Source organism: Leuresthes tenuis, unplaced genomic scaffold, assembly GCF_036924035.1.
Source record: "Leuresthes tenuis unplaced genomic scaffold, fLeuTen1.0.hap1 SCAF_5, whole genome shotgun sequence".
NCBI classification, from domain to species: Eukaryota; Metazoa; Chordata; class Actinopteri; order Atheriniformes; family Atherinopsidae; genus Leuresthes; species Leuresthes tenuis.
Window position 1 is genome coordinate 5,916,850 of NW_027325359.1, and position 19,577 is coordinate 5,936,426.

The 19,577-nt window shown below is 43.6% G+C and overlaps 1 protein-coding gene across 3 annotated transcripts; it reads right to left on the reverse strand.

Moving 5' to 3' along the window:
- Positions 1–272: 272 nt before the first annotated feature.
- eea1 (early endosome antigen 1) lies at positions 273–19,465 on the reverse strand. 3 transcript variants are annotated; one of them, XM_072385583.1, is made up of 30 exons: positions 19,327–19,465; positions 16,654–16,731; positions 16,453–16,565; positions 16,285–16,339; positions 16,131–16,196; positions 15,979–16,009; positions 15,792–15,896; positions 15,429–15,550; positions 15,038–15,193; positions 14,147–14,161; positions 13,787–13,903; positions 12,174–12,512; positions 11,702–11,851; positions 11,308–11,427; positions 9,326–9,529; positions 8,919–9,119; positions 8,662–8,775; positions 8,319–8,474; positions 8,094–8,233; positions 7,645–7,975; positions 7,390–7,491; positions 7,113–7,307; positions 6,773–6,955; positions 6,418–6,603; positions 6,195–6,326; positions 5,644–5,829; positions 5,316–5,554; positions 3,299–3,419; positions 3,075–3,173; positions 273–2,969 (listed from the first exon to the last, which is right to left on the reverse strand). In XM_072385583.1, the coding sequence occupies exons 1-30, from the start codon at positions 19,348–19,350 to the stop codon at positions 2,847–2,849; spliced, it is 4,203 nt and encodes a 1,400-aa protein (XP_072241684.1). In that variant the 5' UTR covers positions 19,351–19,465; the 3' UTR covers positions 273–2,846. The 3 variants fall into 3 exon arrangements, with proteins under 3 accessions (XP_072241684.1, XP_072241685.1, XP_072241683.1); XM_072385584.1 differs by lacking the exon at positions 14,147–14,161; XM_072385582.1 differs by lacking the exons at positions 14,147–14,161; positions 19,327–19,465 and adding an exon at positions 16,941–17,036.
- Between the last annotated feature and the right edge of the window lie 112 nt (positions 19,466–19,577).

Consider the following 19,577-nt stretch of genomic DNA (forward strand, 5'->3'; position numbering starts at 1 on the left):
GAAGCTCTAGATCAAGTGCACCTTGACGTGATACTGTAAAACCATGATGCAACCTTGCACATGAGAACCACTGTTAAGGCTGAATGATAGATTAAGGTTTTGGAGCAACACATTACGCCACCCACGCTCTTTTTTTTCCCCAGCCTTTTTCATTTAGTAAAACCCCAAATCTTAAATCTCGGAGATCCTGCAAACTAAATTTCAGACTTTTACAAACAGTCTGGAGAGATTCCTTCTAGGTAAAAAGAACAAAAACAAATTATGCAAGGAAATAGAAACATACTGCAGGTTTTTATTTAAGTTTATCATGACAATGAATAAGAAAATCAACCGGTGCAGGTGAACATAAATTACAATACTTCTCTCGCCCCTTCCAGGTGACCTGAAGTGATGCAGACTCGGGTGATGCATCATCTCCGCTAACAGTGAGCGGCGTTGTGTAGGATCTCGGCCTAAGGCACATCCTAACAACCACCAAGTATGACGACTAAACACAGAAAAATGTGAGCCACGGGCCTGTTAAGTCACCATGCATGATCACTGACGGCAACGCGAAGCAAGCCACAGCTTCGTCGTGCAGGTCCGTGGAGCCATTTTGTTAAAACTAATTAAGACACCGATGAATCCAAACACAGTTTCACTGTTACCATATTTCTACATCCACATATATGCTTCATTTTTCTCTTTCATTACGAACATTTACAAATTAAAAGAGCCTTAGTCCTAATGAGCAATTATTGGGGCTAGAAATGCTGAAGCCTGAATAAAGTTGGTGGTCCTATGTTTGTGGCTGGAACCTCGCAAAGACGAGTCCAGAATACATTAAGGTGCTAATAATCTCTCCAGAATTCAGGGACTGTACAACATGATAGAGCAGTCACAAATCCTCAATCAATCGCAGGCAAAGATACATTTGTGATGTCCACCTGTAAATAGTGCTTTTCCTGTGCCAATCTGAGGTAGACATAACAAAACCAATTCAATGTGAAAAATAAAATAAAAAGACTTGAGAATATGAAATGGACATTCTTTTGTAATGAGCATACAAGCGGCAAAGAGCAAATTTGGTAAGTCTGAAACAAGCTGCTTGCTGCAGAATAGTGTGCATAGTCTGGCTTACAGTGTTACCACCTGCTCCAGTCTACAGACAATTGCACGAGAGATCTTACCAGTTTCTGAACAATCATAAATTAAACAAAAGCAGGAAATTACTTTTACAGTGTTCTCAGCTGGACAGAGAACCGACAGTAACCGCTGTACCTGAAAGCAGCAACGATGTTCTCTGAACAACGTGCCGTAGAGATACTGAGGTTCTGAGCAGCCAACATTCGTTCAGTGCATCTCAGCAAACGCAGCAGGCCCAAACACTAACACACACACACTCCGTTACAGCATCTTTACACACACACACACACACAGCCACAGTTATTGCTTCAAAGCAGAGCACAGACACACACTCACAATTGCAGCTGTAGTCAGTGCTGTTGAGTGGAGATGAGCAGCAGGAAAAATAAAATCAAACATGCAGGCACCTTCGAAAGACTGAATTACCGGTCTGCAGAAAGCACCACGATTTGTAGAGAATAAAACACACAGTGAGAAAAGTGGCACTGTAACAACCAAACTGACCGCACATAAAGAGCATCTCCCGTCTCCCAACACGTGCAGTTTGGAGGATTAAAAAAAAAAAAAATGTCCAACCCTGTGATTAAAACTCAAAAGCTGTCAGGCGGAGCTCAGAAAAATACTGACATACGAGACGAATGCTGGGCTCTCACCTCTGCTGTAGACCTGCTGCAGACATTCTTTGGTCATGAAATAGGCTGAAGACATGAATTACTACAGATTCACAAACACTCTGCCGCACAAAGGGAACACGCAGTAACTGATGAGACGGCCTCTGTACAGGTTCAGATAACAGCTGGTGCGCATGATGAACAATGAACTGCTTCCTCTAAGGCAGCTTCTCTTCTTAAAAAATTATGGTCAACACACCCCCCCCCCCCCCAAAAAAATACTAAAGAAATAAATACTTCCCTGCCACCGACAACAAGTCACCTTTGGGAAATAATAAACATTGAAATGTCTTCTTTATATCTCATGACCTTTAGAGATATCAGATTAAAATTTCCACCGATATCCAACAAGCTTCAGTAGACTTGCATGTCAGATCTGCATCATATATATTTAGTCAGTTAATTGTAAAATTAAAGAAACAAACTATTACACTCATTCTGAGTTCACTTTTTAGCAATAAAGACAATTTGTCTGCCTTAATTTATTATCAGATTTTTTCTAAATTAGATACACAATAATAAAATACTTTAGTCACTGGCGTTCACCTTTGAATGGCAGAAATTACTCTCAACATCATTACAATATTCACTCGTGCTTTGTCATACTGACCGAACGCTGAACAACTTTACAACGTACAAAGCAACCACCCCACAACTGCTAACGATGCCCAGCAGTGGAGGAGCCGTGGATGTGAACTTGGAGAGATGAGTGGTGTTTCATTGTCACTGTTTCCGCTCTCTGGCAGTCCACAGGAGTAGCAAAGGCACAAAAACAGATACAGACAACCCCCGACCAATCCCACGCCCATCACCCGACTCTGGTGTCTCCCCAGCAAATCCCTTTAATAATTTCATCCAACACCAGAGCCGGAAGTCTATGCAGATGGGAGTCTTTGAACTGGGTCTGTCCTTCATAGTGCACAATAAAAACGACAAGTCATGCCTTCTTCTGCCCACAGGAATAGAGAGGGTGGGGGGGGGGGGGGGGGGGGCTAAGGGTGGTACAAGGGATGAATGGGATAGGGGGGAAAGAAGAAGAAAATAAATAAATCAGCCTTGGAGCTCCTCGTAACACGTCTCACACACTCGTACTGGCTTCTTATTGTATGGCGTGAGGGCGTTTTTGGACGAACACTCGGCGCAGAAAATGTTCCCACAGTGTCGGCAGTGGTGCTGGATTTTCAGAGAGGGAGAGAAGTAAGGACTTTAAAAACAACAAAACAAAACAAACAGTGAAAAACTGGGTGTCCAGCATTTACAAAGACAAAAATCCCCCACCTTCCTGACGGTGACCGTGAAGCCTTTCCCACAGGCCATGCAGTTCTGCACTTCGTGATCTTCCGCCCACTTCCTGGTCAGACTTTGTGACTGCTTGATCTACAGACATCAACAGCAGGAATAACACTCAGAGGAACTTACGTTACATGTTTGTATGGCACTACAATTCCACATATCATTCATCTTATTTTACAACTCCAACAACAGGACGTGCTGCAGCTGACCTGCAGCGACTGGTTCTCTCTGCCGAGCTCCTGCATGGCTGCCGTCGTGTCGTCCAGCTTCCGCCTGAGCTCCACGACTTTGGCCTGCAGTTTTTCTATCTCGCCCTCACCCTTCACACACCTGAAACACACAGCATCGATGATTTCAGCGTTCACTTCACTCAGCGGCTCAGGAGAATCTCTTTCAGTCCATACTTCATTTGTAAATGAATGGTTAAAGATGCACAGTGCCTACGGAAAATAAGTGTTTTGAGGAGGAACTGATAAATGGTGCTTTTAGAACGTCAGAGAATGAATTTTCAATGAAAATGAAAAAGAAAATCAGCTGGAATGTCTATACAATTTAGATTTCAGACAAGTCTGAGGAACAATATGATGGAAACTGTCATACAGTTGAACAGTACACGGTCTGTGTCCATTCAAAGTGGAACAGACAACACTTTAAGCCTTTAACAGCTAACCTTGTAAGAGAGGAAACCCCACTGGTGTCCTGACTCGTTACAATCAGGTGACTGCAGTGGTAAACTGAACGTCACCACTATGAAAGCTATGGTAACTGAACATGGTGGAGTTTACTCAGGTGAGTCTTCCTCCTCCACAGTATGTAAACCTGACTCTTCAGCGTAGTCCTTTATCTTTATATGTTACCAGGAAAATGGGAAATAGGTGCACAGATTCTTCAACACAGCCTGAACCCTCTTAGAGAAGCTTTCTTATAATTTCTGTAAGTCATCTTCAGGAATAGTTCTCCAGGCTTCTTGACGGACATCCCAAAGCTCTTCTTTGGCTGTAGGCTGTTCTCTGTCAAGATGATCCCACACTGCTTCAGTGATATTGAGATCCGGGCTCTGAGGAGGATTCATCTCTCCATAAGACCTGTTGCCACTGAATTTCTTCTTGTGTCATTTGGCATAGCTCAGCCTTTTCTCCGTTTCCCTTCCTTAAGAACGGCTTCTTGACAGCCACCCTTCCATGGAGACCATTTCTGATGAGGCTTCAGGGAACAGTAGATGGAACAAATGATGGTCCAGATGCATCACTCTGGTCCCCTGTTGGGTCTTAGATAGTTTTTTTAGGGCCTGTGACTTCTTGTTTTGCAAAAATATTATTTAATTTTCCATAAGTGAAACTATGGAGCCTTTGCTCCAAGTGACAAAGTGTCTACACATACAATTTATAATTGGTTCTTTGCAATGTGGTCGGTTATGTACAGACACAACACTGGTTCATTCCTTCAGATTGGTAAAAAACTAAAACAAAACAAAACAAAAAAGCAACCAATGTCCACTTTGAAAGATTTCCACAAAAGTCCAGCTCTTTGGAGGCAAAATACTAATAATAAAAGTAATTAAGAGAGAGCAGGTCCTCTATGTGCTTCAGTGGCCCAGAAGGAAAAAAACTAATACTGCTAATCGTGGCCAAGGAGATTCTCCAACAGGGCCTGCATGGCAGGATGAGGACGGCTGCGATCTGCAGAGTCACCGCTGACAGATGTCACCACACTGTACACAGTGGATCCCAGGACTCAGCTGATTCGGGCTTTGTTGTTTGCAGCGTTGTTTGCCTCAATGCAGGCGGAGAATTTTCACTTTTTCTGTTGAAAATGTTTGCAGTTGTTTCAGCACTGCCAGCAGAAGTACTTTGGCTAAGCAAGGAAAGCACACATGGCTCATCACACAGCGCAGTTCAAACACACAACAAGCGGTCCAGAAAATAACACGACCTGATTAACGAGGCCCCGTGCCCTGATGTGTACGGTTTATGTATAGCAATTCCTCTGGAGTGAGGCTTTCACAGGCCTTTTGATATCTATATGGTGAATTTCCCATTTAATGACCATTTGTTATGCAGAAGAAAATTGAACTCAAAATGTCCATGCAGCCCTTTCCAGATGCTCAGGATGAATATGTCATAAAACAGTAGACGGCCTTATGATAGGACCCTTTAAGGATTGCAGTATATTCCTGAAACCAAGATTCGTCAGCTGCTGAAAATAATTAAAGTAATATCCACTAACCTTTCCAAAAGAGCCCGTCGCTCATCCTGGTTGTTCTGGACGGTGGCCTCCAGCACAGCAATCTCTCCTCTCAGCTCATCAGTCTGCTTCTCCAGTTCACTTACTCTCCGCTGGCTGCCCTGCCATTCTCTCTTCAATGTAGCCACATTTTCATTCAGAGCCGTCACCTGTACGCTCAGCTTAGCTTCAGCCTCATCCCTGCGCTTCACCTGCTCTTCTATGGCTCGCTTCTCTGCCGCCTTTTAGAGGGAAGGATCGACAGTGTTACAAACGAGCACCAAAAGCGAAGTCAACGACATTTGAGTTACAGGGCGTATGTTCAGCCTACCAACTGGTCCTGGACGTCCTTTGTTTGGGCGAGCAGCTGCTCCTCTCTTTTGCTCCTGCTGTCCCTGGTGGCCTGGTGCTCGTTCTGCTCCTGCTTGAGGGAACCCTGCGCCTCCTCAACCTGACCCTGCAGCTCCAGCTTCTGCTGGATCAACAGCTGTTTGGCTTCTTGCAACTCACCCAGCTCCTAAAAAGCAACACGTTTGTCATTTGTTGCACAGTAGGTGTTCACAAAAGGAGCCTCAAATGAGCTTGAAATGACTCTTTCTGTGTGAGAAGATGTAATCGCTTTGGCAGCTACAGACATACATTAATACTGAAAAATCCAGGCTCATGCCAAAAAAAGTCTTCTCAAGCATTCTCAGTTAAGACTTTGAAAAATGCTGCCGTGCAGTGTCCCCGAGTTAAACCATTTACGTCAACACAGAGGCATGGGAAGTGAGTCACCTCAGCCAGCATGGGACATACGCTGGTACTTGGTGTTTACAAAAGCAACGTTTACCTTAAATCAAAAGACAGACTGCATTCGAACAGTTAAACGGAGAAAGTCACCTTCTCGCTCTTCGCTGCTAGTGTTTTTAACTCGGCTGTTAGCTTTGTGTTGTTCCTTTCCAAAACACTCTTGGCTTTGTTCAGCTCCTCCACCTTGCTCCTCTCATTCTGCAGTTCCTCTTTAACTTGGCCCTGAACGTGTAAGCACAGCTCAGAATAAATTCATGCAATCACATCAAGTAACACGAACGTTGAATGTTTGGGTGTTAAACAGTTTTCCAACCTCTTGCTTTTGTAGCTCCTTCAAGGTTTGCTCCTGTTTTTGGAGGTTCTGATCTCGTTTGGCGAGTTCCTGCTCCAATGAGCACCGACCTGCTTTTATTTCCTGGATCTGAGCCTCTAAACCTGTCTGATGGGTTCGGTTAGCAGCCAGCTCCTCCTGAGCCATGCTCAGTTTCCCCTCTGATGCCTGCAGACGGATAAAGTCACTTAGCATACAAAACAAATCATTAAAACTAGATCATATTGATACTGCTTTGAAAGGTTAACTCATGCCTGAGAATTAGGCAGAGCTGATGCAGTGCCTTAACGTGACATAAATGGCCCTTATTCCTCCAACCTGTTCAGCTTTTTTGTACCTTAAGGTCTTGACGTAGGGCAGAAACTTCTGACTCCTTGCCGTAGAAGTCAGACTGAAGCTTAGTGAGGTTTTCCTGGCTTTGCTCCAAGGCCTTCTGCAGCTCTGCTGTTCGGCTCTTCTCAGAGACCAGCTCCTGGTCGAGCCCTGAGACCCGAATCCTCAGTTTACTCTCCTCATCTGCCTGGAAAAAGAAAAGAATAAAAAAGGTATAAAAATCATAAATATATGTATATATTTGAGCTTTTAAGGTTATCATTGATATTCATAGAATGCCACAGAAGATGGACAACACATCTAATCCATGCAGCTCTGCGTTTGCAGTTGGAAATGCTACTTACTTTCTTGACACCGGCTTCCTGTAGCTCTGTCACTTGGCCCTTTAGTTTCTTAACCTCCTCCTCTAATGACCCCTGGATCGTCTTGATTTGCTCCCGCAGCGTTCCCAGCTCAGTCTCCTTTTCCTTTAATGTCCCCTGAGTCTTTGAATGCTGCTGCTCTAATGAGGTCAACTGCACTTTGAGCTTTTTCTCAGCCTGGTATTTCAAGACACGTAGCAAAAATGTAGGTTTTGATTTGAAATAGTAAAGATTTATCACAGATTTTTCAGAGGCTTACCTCTCTCGTCAGCTCAAGCTGCTCTTTAGACTCTTTTGCCGTTTTCGTGATAGCTTCGTTAGCTTTGAGAAGCTCCTGTCTTGCCTTTTCATTGGACTTTTCCTGAGGATTAAGACAGATTACTGTTGTCAGCTTGGTGTTGTAAACAAGTGGCTATTTAATTCTAATTCTTTCTTGCAAGCAAATTTTCAGCATAGAATAGCAAGCAAATTAGACTTGAGTGGTCATTAGATGCTGACTGCAGTTTATGCCTACCTTCTCCTCCATGGCTGTTACACGGTTCTTCCTCTCAGTATCCAGTTGACTCCGACTCTCTTTCAGTGCCTTATTAGCCTTTCCTAAGCTCTCCTGAGTAGTGACAAGCTCCTTCCTCTGTGCCTCTTTCTCCTGTTGGAACCGTTGTAGGTCTGCTGCCAGAATCTGGGCTTTCTTGCCCAGCTCTGCTTGCTGAGTCTTTCCCTCCTGGGTCACTTTGTCCAGATTTGCCCTCAGAGCACTCATCTCCTGCTCACAGCGCTCCAGCTGCTGCTGGACGTCGCTCAAAGCAGCAGCTTTTTTCTTCAATTCCTCTTGCAGAGTTGTAGTTCTTAGCAAAAGAAGCACACACATGTTCCGTTAGGGGCTATTATAACAAAAGGCTTGGATCATTCGTAAAGTCTTTCTACTGGTTTGTTAGTTTTCATAAATGTGTCGCTTTGTCTCACCCTTCCTTCTCAGTTTCCAGGGACCGCTGGAGCTCCTTTGCTTTCCGTTTAATCTCTGAATTGTCCTTCTGTAGCTTCTGCAGCTCCTGCTGCGCCTGATCCCGCGTGGTCTGCACTTCTGCTACCTGTGACTCCAGTTTCTGTCAGGTTGAAACACGTGTTCACTTATTAAAAAAAAATTCAGAAGTTGGCTGAAATGATTTTTCACATGCACTCATCCCAAACCTTATTGAGCCCCTCGAGTTGCTCAGCACGCTGTTCTGAGGCCAGTAGTTTGTCTTTACATTCCTTTAGACTGGTTTCCAACTGAGCACACTGCTCCTGTCTCTCTTTGAGCCTTTGGGCCTGCTCCTCCACCTTCTTCTGAACTTTATTAAGCTCCTAGACAAGACATCAAGGAATTTAGCAGGATGACAGCACAGACAGGGCAAATACACTGCAGAAAAGTCAAGGAGTCACTTGGTCCTCTGTTCCCATTTTCAGAATCAAGACAGATGGTGCACTAAAAAGGAAACAGCAGGGTGCTTCGACTAAATATCGACATCAGTGGGACAAAGAGGAAACCAACCTGCTGTTTGTCCTGCAGTGCATGTTGGGCCGTCTCCAGGTTATTATCGAGATTGGCTTTCTGCGCAGCCTTGGCCGCTTCAGCAGACAACAACAACTCTGTTTTTGCTTTGAGCTGAAGGAAAACAGACCGACAGAAACTTTATTCTCACTACTGGAAAACAAAATCTGCAGAAAAATGTATTGTTATGGATCAGCACCATTCCACCACATAACACTGAGCATGCATTTCTCTGACATGCACATTTACAATCTTACCTGAGCATCCATCTGGGATACTTTCTCCTTGCTGTCTGAGAGCTGGGCGGTGAGTTCAGTCACCGAAGTCTCCAGGGTGTGAGCTCGGTCCTGGGCTGAACGCAGCAGAGTCTTCTGCTCCTGGACCTGCTTGTGTAGGTTGTCCTGGGCTTGCTTGTTGCTCTCTGACTGGTTCTTAAGCTTGTCGGTCAACTGTGTCACCTTTAAAAAGCACATATAAAGAAAAGCTATAAGATCAAGACAATGATCAAGATCTGCCTGTAACTGTTATGGTTTATTGGCCTTTCTATGTGAAGCTTGTTGAAATTGTACACCTACCAATGGAGATGCACAGTGCACATTCAGAGATTAATGCAATGCTCTTAGGCACCTTCTCTTCACTTTGAAGATTAACTGTGTGTATCCACCTGTTCTTGTAGTGCATGGTTTTTCTCTTTGAGCTGGTTAAGGACAGCCGTCTCTCCTTCCCCAGCCTGGATCTTGGCACACAAGTCCTCTCTCTCAGCTTCCAGCTGGCTCACAATGTCTTTACTCTTCTGAAGCAGAGCTTCCAGGTTCTGGATCTTCTGGTCTTTATCCCCAATCTGACGCAACACCTGCTCCAGGTCATTCTGCAACATGGAACAACAATACATTTGGTCATTTGTATTGTATTTCTTACAGTGTGTGCTGTGTATACACTTGGCTGCATAAGGAATGTAATAAAAGCAGCATATGGCGTTTTTCCATTACATGGTACGGTGCAGTACGGTTCGATTAGGCACGGCTCTTCCATGCTTTGTTTTCCATTCCAGAAAGTAGACCCTCAGTGTAGGCGGGATCAGCTGTTTGTCACCATGCCACGTGTGAACGTGACAAGCTTCGCTTTGTGTGTGTTCATTACATTACACTGATTCAGCTGACAACTTTATCCAAAGCAATTTACAGAAGAGTATAGAGGAGTTATCACTCTGAATGAGCTTGCAACAGGCTTTTAGTTCAGAAGGATTTGAATATGTTCTGGGAATCATTATGACTGAGCCCTGCGAAGCGCAATTCCAGTCAGTGGAGAAACAAGATCAATGTTTGTAACCGCACACACAGTTAATAAACATGTTCATGTATTCAGCAATTTGATTCAATTAAATATAATTAGATTCTGTTCAATCAAATAATCCTTTATTAATCCACTAATGGGAAGTATATAGCATAAATTATTACTATACATGTGCTATTGAAAATTAAAAAAAATTAAAAATCAGTTGACAAACTGTTGGAAAGTTGAAGTGTAGCAGAGAAAGAAGTGTGGTTGAAATATTCAGAGATCACCATGAGGGGACTGGAGTGTCATTCTGTTGCTTAGCAACACCTTAGCTGATGATGACACGCAGTGGGAGCAGGTAACACGGGGGAACTCTCTCGGTTGACAGTATGGACAGAAGCGCACAACCAACAGTTCAACATCCGGGTACAGCTACGTTTCTCATCAGTGACCGAGATTACTGTTAACAAACAGCGAAATTCCCCCTTGGTCAATGTTACGGCTCTGTCTGCAGTGTCTGCTCACAGAATGTGAACGTCGGGTTGAGGGGTGTTACAAGTCATTTCTGCAGCCACGTCTCGGTAAAACAAATCTGAAAGTGAGCTCGCGTTTCTCATGACAAATAAGGGAAAAATGCTTTCAGCTTCCTCCTCATTTCTCTCCATTTGGCTCCTGCCCAATATCCTAGATGTCTCCTCTTAAACTAATCTAGATTTGGGGTCTTATTACAGGCATTTCTTTGGTTTGGAAACACTCAAGCAGCTGCTTCCACACTGCAGACAACCATTGGCATGGTTATGCATCATTACAGCTGGTAAGAAGTGCCAGAAATACCAACAGAAATCATCCCAGAAGCACAGCATTCAAATCAGAATATGAAATGGTTCCTAAATATAACATGGTCATGGTAGGTGGCTACCACCACAGTGTGTGATCCGTGTGCAAAAATCAAATATCCATTATTCATGCTGTAAACTGTGTGCTTTCACTCTCACAGAACAAGGAACTGTGTCGGTGTGTGTGCCGCTGCAGAGAGTCGTTTAATCCTCTCTGACCAATCAGCAGACTTTCTACATCACTGTATTATAGCCACTGGACTCGCCTACACTGTGACTGAGGTAGTACAGAAAAATTATCCATATGTTAGTATCGGTCAGATGGTACGATCTGAAAAAAAAAAAAAAAAAGCGAGCTATGATGTACCAGCTAATACCGCATTATGTAATGGAAAGGTGCATGTAGAAACTAGTCAATTTAGACAGTTTTTACATGTTTCTACTGGAATACAGAAACAGATGTCTCTTGGTTTTAAGCTCTCATACATTGCCATCAATGGCTCACATGAGTGGTTCTTGTGGTTAGTATTACCTGCGCCTCGCGAAGTTTTCCGTTGGTGTTTTGCTGCAGCGCCTGCAGCTCCTGGTGTTGCTGTTTGGCTTTCTCCAGCTGGTGCTGCGAGTCTGTGTTCTTACTGGTGCTCTCCTTCAGCTGGGGGAAGACAGAGAGGCACCATTTTTCTCCACTTCCCCCTCTCCAGCAATACCTTTATGAACTTTTGATCAAAACATGCTCCAAAAATCTTAGCACTCAAAGAGCCCTGTGTGTTCTAATCTCACTGTTAATTGGTTTTAGGTGTGCAGACTATATTTCTGCAGTACACACAGGAACATCAGATACATTCACGTACAAATGTTCAAATAATCTGTTCTGTCACACGAGTTCAATTTCTATGGCAACCATAAAATGTTCCGCTGATTCCAACCTGTTCTTCTGCACGAGAGAGTTTGAGCTGCAGGTCGGCCGCTTGTTGCTCTCTGTCTTTTAGTTTCTCCCCGGACAGCTGCCTCTGCTCCTTCAGTCGACCCTGCACCTCACCCAGCTGCCTTTCTGCCTCCAGCAGCTTGGTGTGCAGCTGGAGGATTACAGAGAAGGGGCATCAAGATGAACAAACAAAAAAATGACAAAGGCTGGGTGAGAAATACATCAAATAATCACGATTAAATAAATTATTAATTAAATAAATAAATAAGAAAAAATCTGAATTAAATCGTTAATGGAACAATCGTGAATCATAAACTCAGCTCAGAGGTTTGTGGAATTTGTGTCAGAGTGCACAGACCATCTTCTGATGGTTTGCTCTGGCCCAGCATCTTGTTTTTTGGTTTGGACTCTGCATATTATTTGTTTTATCATCCTGCACACAGTGGTCTGTGTAGGCTCTCTGCTCTACTCACCTGACTGATCTCAGTCTGCTGCTGAACACCTTGGCTCTCTCTTTCTTCCCTCTGTTGTTCCATCTGTTTTCTTTCCACCTTCAGTTCTGTGTGCTTCACCTCCAGCTCTGCAATCTCACTCTTCAACTTTGCCACCTCCTCAGCCTTCTCTGTCAGATCCATTTGGGCCTTCTGCAGGGAGGTTTCAGCCCCTGTGGCCCGGGCCTGGAGCTCCTGTACCTCCACATCCCTCTCCCTCAGGTTGTCTTGGACTCCCCTCTTGGCAGCTTTCTCAGCTCCCAGATGCTCCTCCAGGTCTTGATACTCCTTCTCCTTACGCACAAGCTTTTCAGACAGGCTCTGAGAGAAGAGCAGAGGAAAACATGAGGCAGATGTGCCCTGCAAGCCCAGAGGTGATCCATGACCAACTGAACACCAGGAAGCATATTTGTGAAAAAACAAAGTGAGAAGCAAAATTATTGTGCTCGGGCATTTCTTAAGGGGAAAGGGGTTGACGACCCTTACCATGTTAATCAGGAGTTCTTAGAGTGACTAATCAAGCCCCAGTTTTAATTTAGAAAAGACAAATGGCTCAGTTAGCTTGATACAAGCTAAAAAATTAAATAAAAAAAACAAAAAACTCCCCCATCCGGTAAGAGATGAGTAATGGAAAAGTACAGTCACCTGTCGAAGGTCAAGATTAAGTGTGGCATGCAGTTTCTACAGGACGGTTTACGACACAGCACTTGTCCTGGTCTGACTTCTGGCAGTAAACTTGGCAACAGGGCGATAAAGAACAAAGTGCTGTTAATAACGGCACAAGCTGCTAACTAGGGAATGTGACAGAAGAGCTGCACTTGATAGACATCCAGAGAACCTCGACAGGCCACCTCAGCAGCTGACTGACTTCAGCAGGCCATAACCCTGCACTGTGGTTCATCACTTTAATTCTCGTAGACTTGTTACTTGTCTTGTGTTACCGTCACATCTCCATGCTGGGTCTCTACTCCCCAGTCCAGGAGTTGCACACCAGTGAAAACCCTGGTGGTTGTTCACCTGTCACTGCCCCAGCATGTTGTTTCTATTCTAGTGAGATATCTGTATCAAGCTTGGGGGGGGGGGGGGGGGGGGGCACCGGGTCAACACACTGAAGATCCACTACTGTAATCCCCTTCGTACCCGAAGACCTACTTGGCTGTGTAGGTGTTACTGCATCTGATGAAGGAGGATTTAATCTATATGCTACATTCCTTTGCACTCGTGACATTACCTATGGTTGTATATCAGTCCCAGTGATAGAGCTGCAGGAGCAGCATCACCCCCCGCTGGTTTAATAATAGTGCTGACCATATTATTTGTCAACAAGTCTCTGCCGTCAAAGACGGCTGGTGACAGCAGGGCATGTTGTTGCAGAGCAACAAAGGGAGGTTGACAGTGACTGAGATGCTGTGCTCTGGACGTGAGGCGCAGCTGGTACCGCTTGTTGAAATTACTGCAGTAACAGTAAATCTTACACATTCTTACGGAGCAACAGAGGTCATAGCAGACATGTGCGTACCAGCAGTTACTTGTTCAAGATCAGAAGACTGCCACATGGCTGTAAAAGTTTGGCCGTGGTGGTGTGAATGCGTTACCTGGCATTGCTGCTGCAGATTATTCAGATTGCTCTGCAGCTGGTGGATCTGTTGTGTGTAGACGGCTGCTTCCTGTGGCCCCTTCGCCAGCTCTGCTTTTAGTTGCGATATGGTCATCTGCAATTCAACAGACTCGCACGTTAGACTCTTTCCAAAAGACGCTCACTGTGAAGCCAAGTAAGTGATTCACCACTGTGAAGGACGGATGTAAAGGAAAACAAAAGAAACAATAATTAGTAACAACAAGCAGGCTAGACTTATAAAAAAAAAGAAAAGAAATTAAAAGAATGGTATGTTTGAAAATCAAAACTCAGAAAGACTGAACTAAATCTGGAGCCAACTTCAATCGACGTGTTTTACCTCCAGCTTTTCAATCTTGAGTATTGTGAGTGTTGCAGAGAAGGAGGGATGGGAAAGAGACACAGGGACAAAGATAAGTCATGAATAAAAACGGGAAGCACAGAGCAGACAACATCTTTCTGAGCAGAGATCGCATAAAAAGGGAGTTTGGTGTGTTTGTTTTTCGCTTTGTGCTTTTGCACAGACAGATGATTCATGAATATGAAACACGAATAACAACAGGAGCACTTAGATTACCACATTAGACTGCCTCCTTTTATCGCACCATTTAGCTACAACAAGTCATGGCTTTTCTCCCTATAAATGGGTCCCATTAAAGATTTTCAGGCCTTTAGACATTTTACACCAAAACACAAGAGAAAATTGGGCCTGGTTTTTACTTTTTCCATTTAATTTCACTGGCCCAGGTGGAGACAGGCTGCTGGCTGCAAAGACGAGTTCATACTGTGGAACTTCCAGTCAATTCTAGCTACTAAAGCGTTGTGTTAATTATATCATTATATAACCAAAAACAAACCAGACGTTCAAATATGCTCAGAATTTTGTTTGTCGGTGTGTAAAAATAGGAAGCTGTCCTTTAAAGATAATTTGCACAAAAAGAGGTTTAAGGCCTGAAGCTGCCTGATGGAGTCCTATTAATACTCCACTCCCTCAGAATGCAAGATATAAGGCTGAATTATTCACCAGGCATTAAATTAAAGACTGGATTAGGCACAAATCTATTTAATATGACATGACTACCGAACATCCATTCTCACAGCGTTTTCTGAACAGGTATCTAAAACTCTGCTCTGAAAAGTAAGCAAACGACAGGCAAAACAACAAGGGGGTAAAATAGAGTCAGTGAGCATGTTTGTGTTTGTAAGGGGGGGGGCTTCTTAGCCTCCTAACCTCTGAGGTAGTGTAATTAGCCTGCAGCTCCTCGTAATGGTTTTTGAGGCGTTCAGACTCCTCCTCCCTCTCACGGGTCATGCGGTCCATCAGAGTCTGCACCTGCACCAGCTCCTTCTGCAGAACCTCTACATCCTCCACTCCCGGTCGCTGCAGCTAGGGGGCAGAGCAGAGGCGCAGTGTTACTCAGGAGCAAAAGGGGAGTTTTGTTGTTGAGATAAATCAAATGTAACTGAGTTGCAGAGGTGTAAGTGGACATCACTGGGCATCCACACTTCAAAATAAGTTTTGTCCACTGAGTTCATGTTGATTTTCTTAAAAAAGCATGGCTTAAAACTGATTTTGTTAGGTAAACTGTCAATCAGTAGAACCTCGGTGTGTGTTCACGTACCAGTTCCGTGTGGAGTCTCTCATTTCCCTGCTTCTCGTTCTGCAGCTGCTCAGTCAGATTGGCGAGCCTCAGATCAGCAGCCTCCCTAAGGCTTTTCTCCTCGTCATAGCGGGACTTTAAGTCTAACGGATTCAACAATTAAAAATGAGAAATACACAATAAAACTAGTCGGCAAATGACACTCAATTCTGCATGACCCCATCATAGAAAATTCACTTAAAGTGATTCAAGTAAAACACAGACAAAGGAAAAAAACAACTAGTGTAGATGAAACACAGTGGGTGAATTGAGGGTAAAAGCAGTACTCGGTTCATTAAATGTCCAACTGACACAGGCCTCCCAGTTTTCCAGATCCACACTAACCTACTATCTCTGTCGCCAGCTGCGCAGCCTTCTGCTCAAACAGGTCTTTCATCTGTTTAATGTTGAACTTCTCCGTCTCTGCTTCATTCAACTTCCTTTCAAGGACTGAGACGAAAAAACATCACATATTAGCGACTTATAACTTACAGATTTTAATGGAGTTTTTTTTCAATGTAATGCTCCCTACCTGAATCCTCCGAGCTCACCTGCCCATCATTCTGTGGAACGGAGAGAAAGAGAGAATCATGTACAGTAAAAGCAAGCTTCCAATTTCTACTAAACAGATTTATTTTATTCACTCTTCGCTTTGACACATGTTAAATATCTTAAAGGATTTACTTGCTTCAGCTGCCCTTGGACTTTGTCTAATTCCTTCTTTAGTTCACCAGAAAACCATCTTTCCTCCTGATCAGGAAAGACACACAATCCAGTCTTAGCACAAGCACTCACACCTCTGTAAGAGCCATAGTTCAGAAACATTCAGAAACGCTACCTTGAGAGAAGTGTGCAGGTCCTGCACCTCCTGCCGAAGCATTGTAAGGTCTTCACTGCAAGGAAAAAGGGCACGTTGGCAAAAAAAACACTTTTTTTTCTTCAAAGTAACAACAATACTATGTCACAGTCTTTTAGTCATGATTGTAAATGTTCCTATCAGTCTCACCGAGTGGGGGCCACATGAGCAGGGAGGTCTCCCGTATCGTGGAACAGCTCGTAGTGCTTGAACAGCTCCTCCGCAGAGTTGTGGGACTTCATGCACTGAGGACAAATGAAGCCCTGCACACAGAAGCAACAAAACTGTTACAATAACTGCCTGGACTCTTTCATTAGAGCACTTCAGTTAAAAGCCAAGCATCCATGATACCTCAGACGTCTGATCGTGGTTAAGGTCCGTGCTGGGCTGCTCTGACTCCGCATTTTGGGAGCCTCCCTTCCCAGGAGTCTGGAGAGCAGAACACAGCGTGCAATTAGTTTGAATAAATACAGGTGGACTCCTACCTACATGTTCAACAACCTGAATGACTGACAGAAACAGACAAGTGGTGGGTCTCAGCTTTTTCTAACAACTGGCTTCATTCCAGAGATATTCAGACATAACATCTATAGTATATATATATATATATATATATACACACACACACACACACACACACACAACTTCTTTGTATCTGGGTAAATCCCTGTATCTCCATTCCTTTCAGGGCTTAAGGAAGCTGTAACCATCATGCTTTGTGGCTGGGACAGTGTGGATCCGAGAGCCCAGATTCCAGAGGTTTTATTTCTTATTTTGTGCAATCAGCAGCTGTGCCAGATGTAGGACAGGCTTTTAACTTTGCTTTCTCGTTGTTCTATTTCATTTTATCCATTTCATTTGTTATACAGATGATCACTGCTTTGGAAGTGACTTCTTTCCCTCTGACCTGGCATCACCAGCCAAAGATCCCTCAGATTGCTCTGGCTACGATTCCACCCACAGCATTACTGTTTAATAAACGTGTTGTTTATATGGACGGACCTCTCCTTTTCTTTGAGACACTGATTTTTGCAATGACAATGAGCAATAGATTCACAATTTTTCCAGACAAGCCTCGCATTTCCGTTCAACCTTGAAACTGTTGAATCAAGTAGATTTACAACCAATATGCGGTGATTCACTGTTGTGATTTGGCTAAGAGCGCTCATACACGTTAAAAATGCAACCCTCCGAATATTCTGTGGTCATGTGGAGGGCAGTAAGACAGTCTACATTAACCAACACTCCCTGTATTTCAGATCATTACTAGAGAGAAGAGGTACAACGGTGGGAAAAAAAAAAAAAAAAAGTATGGATTGTCATCAGGAGTCAGTTAAGTCCATCGGCCTGAGGCACAAACACAGTAGGTGGGTGTGACATGAGTGGTCAATTGACAAAAAGGATTTGTTTGGGCTGGTAATGGTTTGAACCGATGAATGAGGTCAATATGTGTGTTTTTGTGAGCACGTTCGTTGAGCCTGTTGGAGCACTGACAAACTCTGAGGGCAAACTGAAACAACCTTTGACCGAGTCAAATAAACCAGCACTACACTGTTCGTTTTGGCTGAATAAAAACATTACTGACAAACATTTTAAACCATTTTAGCATTGTTTAATAACTGTATCAAAGGATTCGATATACTGTACTGACATTTATAGCCAAGAATGTTTTTTCCCGCTTGCTAAGCTCTCATGGCTTGATTCTGTGACATGCTGAAATATCTAGTATCTTAACTCAAAATAAGGGTCAAAGGTGCTGGAATTCTGGCGCAATATGGTAATAAAATAAATTGTAATCATCTTTCCAGGCAGTCATCAGCCTGAGGAATGTTTGTACCCCTAATAAAATTAATTTTCAGATCCTATCATGGAATAAATCTGCAATTCAAAAACGCCCCCATACAAAGATAAAAAAAAGTGAATTTGGCCACTTAACAGTCAGACTGTGCCAGGCCCCTGAACGTATCATAGCATCCTTGTCCGTTATCCAAAAGCAGCACTAAAGGTTTATTTGTAAAAGCGATCGAGTAAATAGTCTTGTTTCGGTTAAAAGCGGTACTAAAACACTCCTTTGAGTATCTTAACAGTTGCGTCCTGAGGTGCAAAACACAGCGATGGACAAATCCAAACCATCAATAAACTCTGAAATGTCTCTTACGTAAAATAGTGTTGCGTTATTTCTGTTGTCGTGTTTACACCTCAGGACCACTGGAAATCACCGAGCTAAACAAACAAATGTGTTATGTCAAGATCACCTCCCTCCATGTTTCTGTTAACGAGCATGTGTTAATAATCCATGACTTCCAAACGTACACAATGGCCTTAGCAATGCATTGTGGTAAACCTAGTCCTAGGAGAAGGCTAGCTAATTAGCTCCGTGCTTTATTCCTTCATGTAACTTTAATGACAGGTAATTCGTTTATCCAAACATACGTTAAATAATGTTGTGATAGGCTTGGCTATCTAAACACGGGTTTCTTTACATGTTAAGGCCAGCTAGCTGACGCAGGGATTTCCTACGCGTAGCTTGTGGCTAACCATAGCGTTAGCATGCGATGAGCAAACGATTAATTAACCCAGCGCTGTAAAACAGCTAGCTAACGGAAACCATGAAAATAAACTGTCACAGTGGCCGAATATGTTAGGTAATTAACTTGTTCCTTACTCTCATAACCTTGTAATATTATGCTCGTGAGCTGCACTATGGCCACAGGCATTAGTTTAATTACTGTCAACAGTTTCAATCAATTGAACCAAGTTAGCATTTAATGGCTAGCCATGTCATCCAAAAAGCAAGGAGCGCTTGATATGTTCACATCAACCTCACGGGTTCGCGGAACTCTTCCAATATACGTATTCCTGTGAGCTAAAAATGAAAGTCCCGCCCATCAGCGACATATCAAGTTAAAAACATACATCCCCATCATCAAACCAGATATGGATAGGCCTGTGTCTCCCAAGCAAAACGAGTCGTTTCAACAAAACAAAAGCGATCCCAGTAGATTTAATGCCCCAAACGCTTACCATTTGAAGTATCCGTCTTAGCATCGCCTCGACAGCGTTTGTCTCGACTAAAAATCCGATCAGTAATCTAAATGCAAAGTTTATGTGTGAGAACAACGAACACCTGACCGGGCTAAGAGAGCAGCAGCGGATGGGCGGGTCAAGGAGGGAATGGTGAAGTAGCAGGACTCACAGCCTGTCGACATAAAGATTATTCAAAATGCTGCCCTGTTCTGGTGCACTGATATGAAAACACTGGCAGCGAAAATTTC

Bases quoted from the DNA above. Each gene is read 5' to 3' on its own strand.
- eea1 (XM_072385582.1), bottom strand. From the start codon at position 17,015: ATGATGGTTACAGCTTCCTTAAGCCCTGAAAGGAATGGAGATACAGGG. The intron at 15,551-15,791 runs GTTAGTGTGGAT...TGAATCCGTTAG, and splicing joins GCTGGCGACAGAGATAGTAG to ACTTAAAGTCCCGCTATGAC. The intron at 8,234-8,318 runs GTTTGGGATGAG...TCAACCTGACAG, and splicing joins AACTCGAGGGGCTCAATAAG to AAACTGGAGTCACAGGTAGC.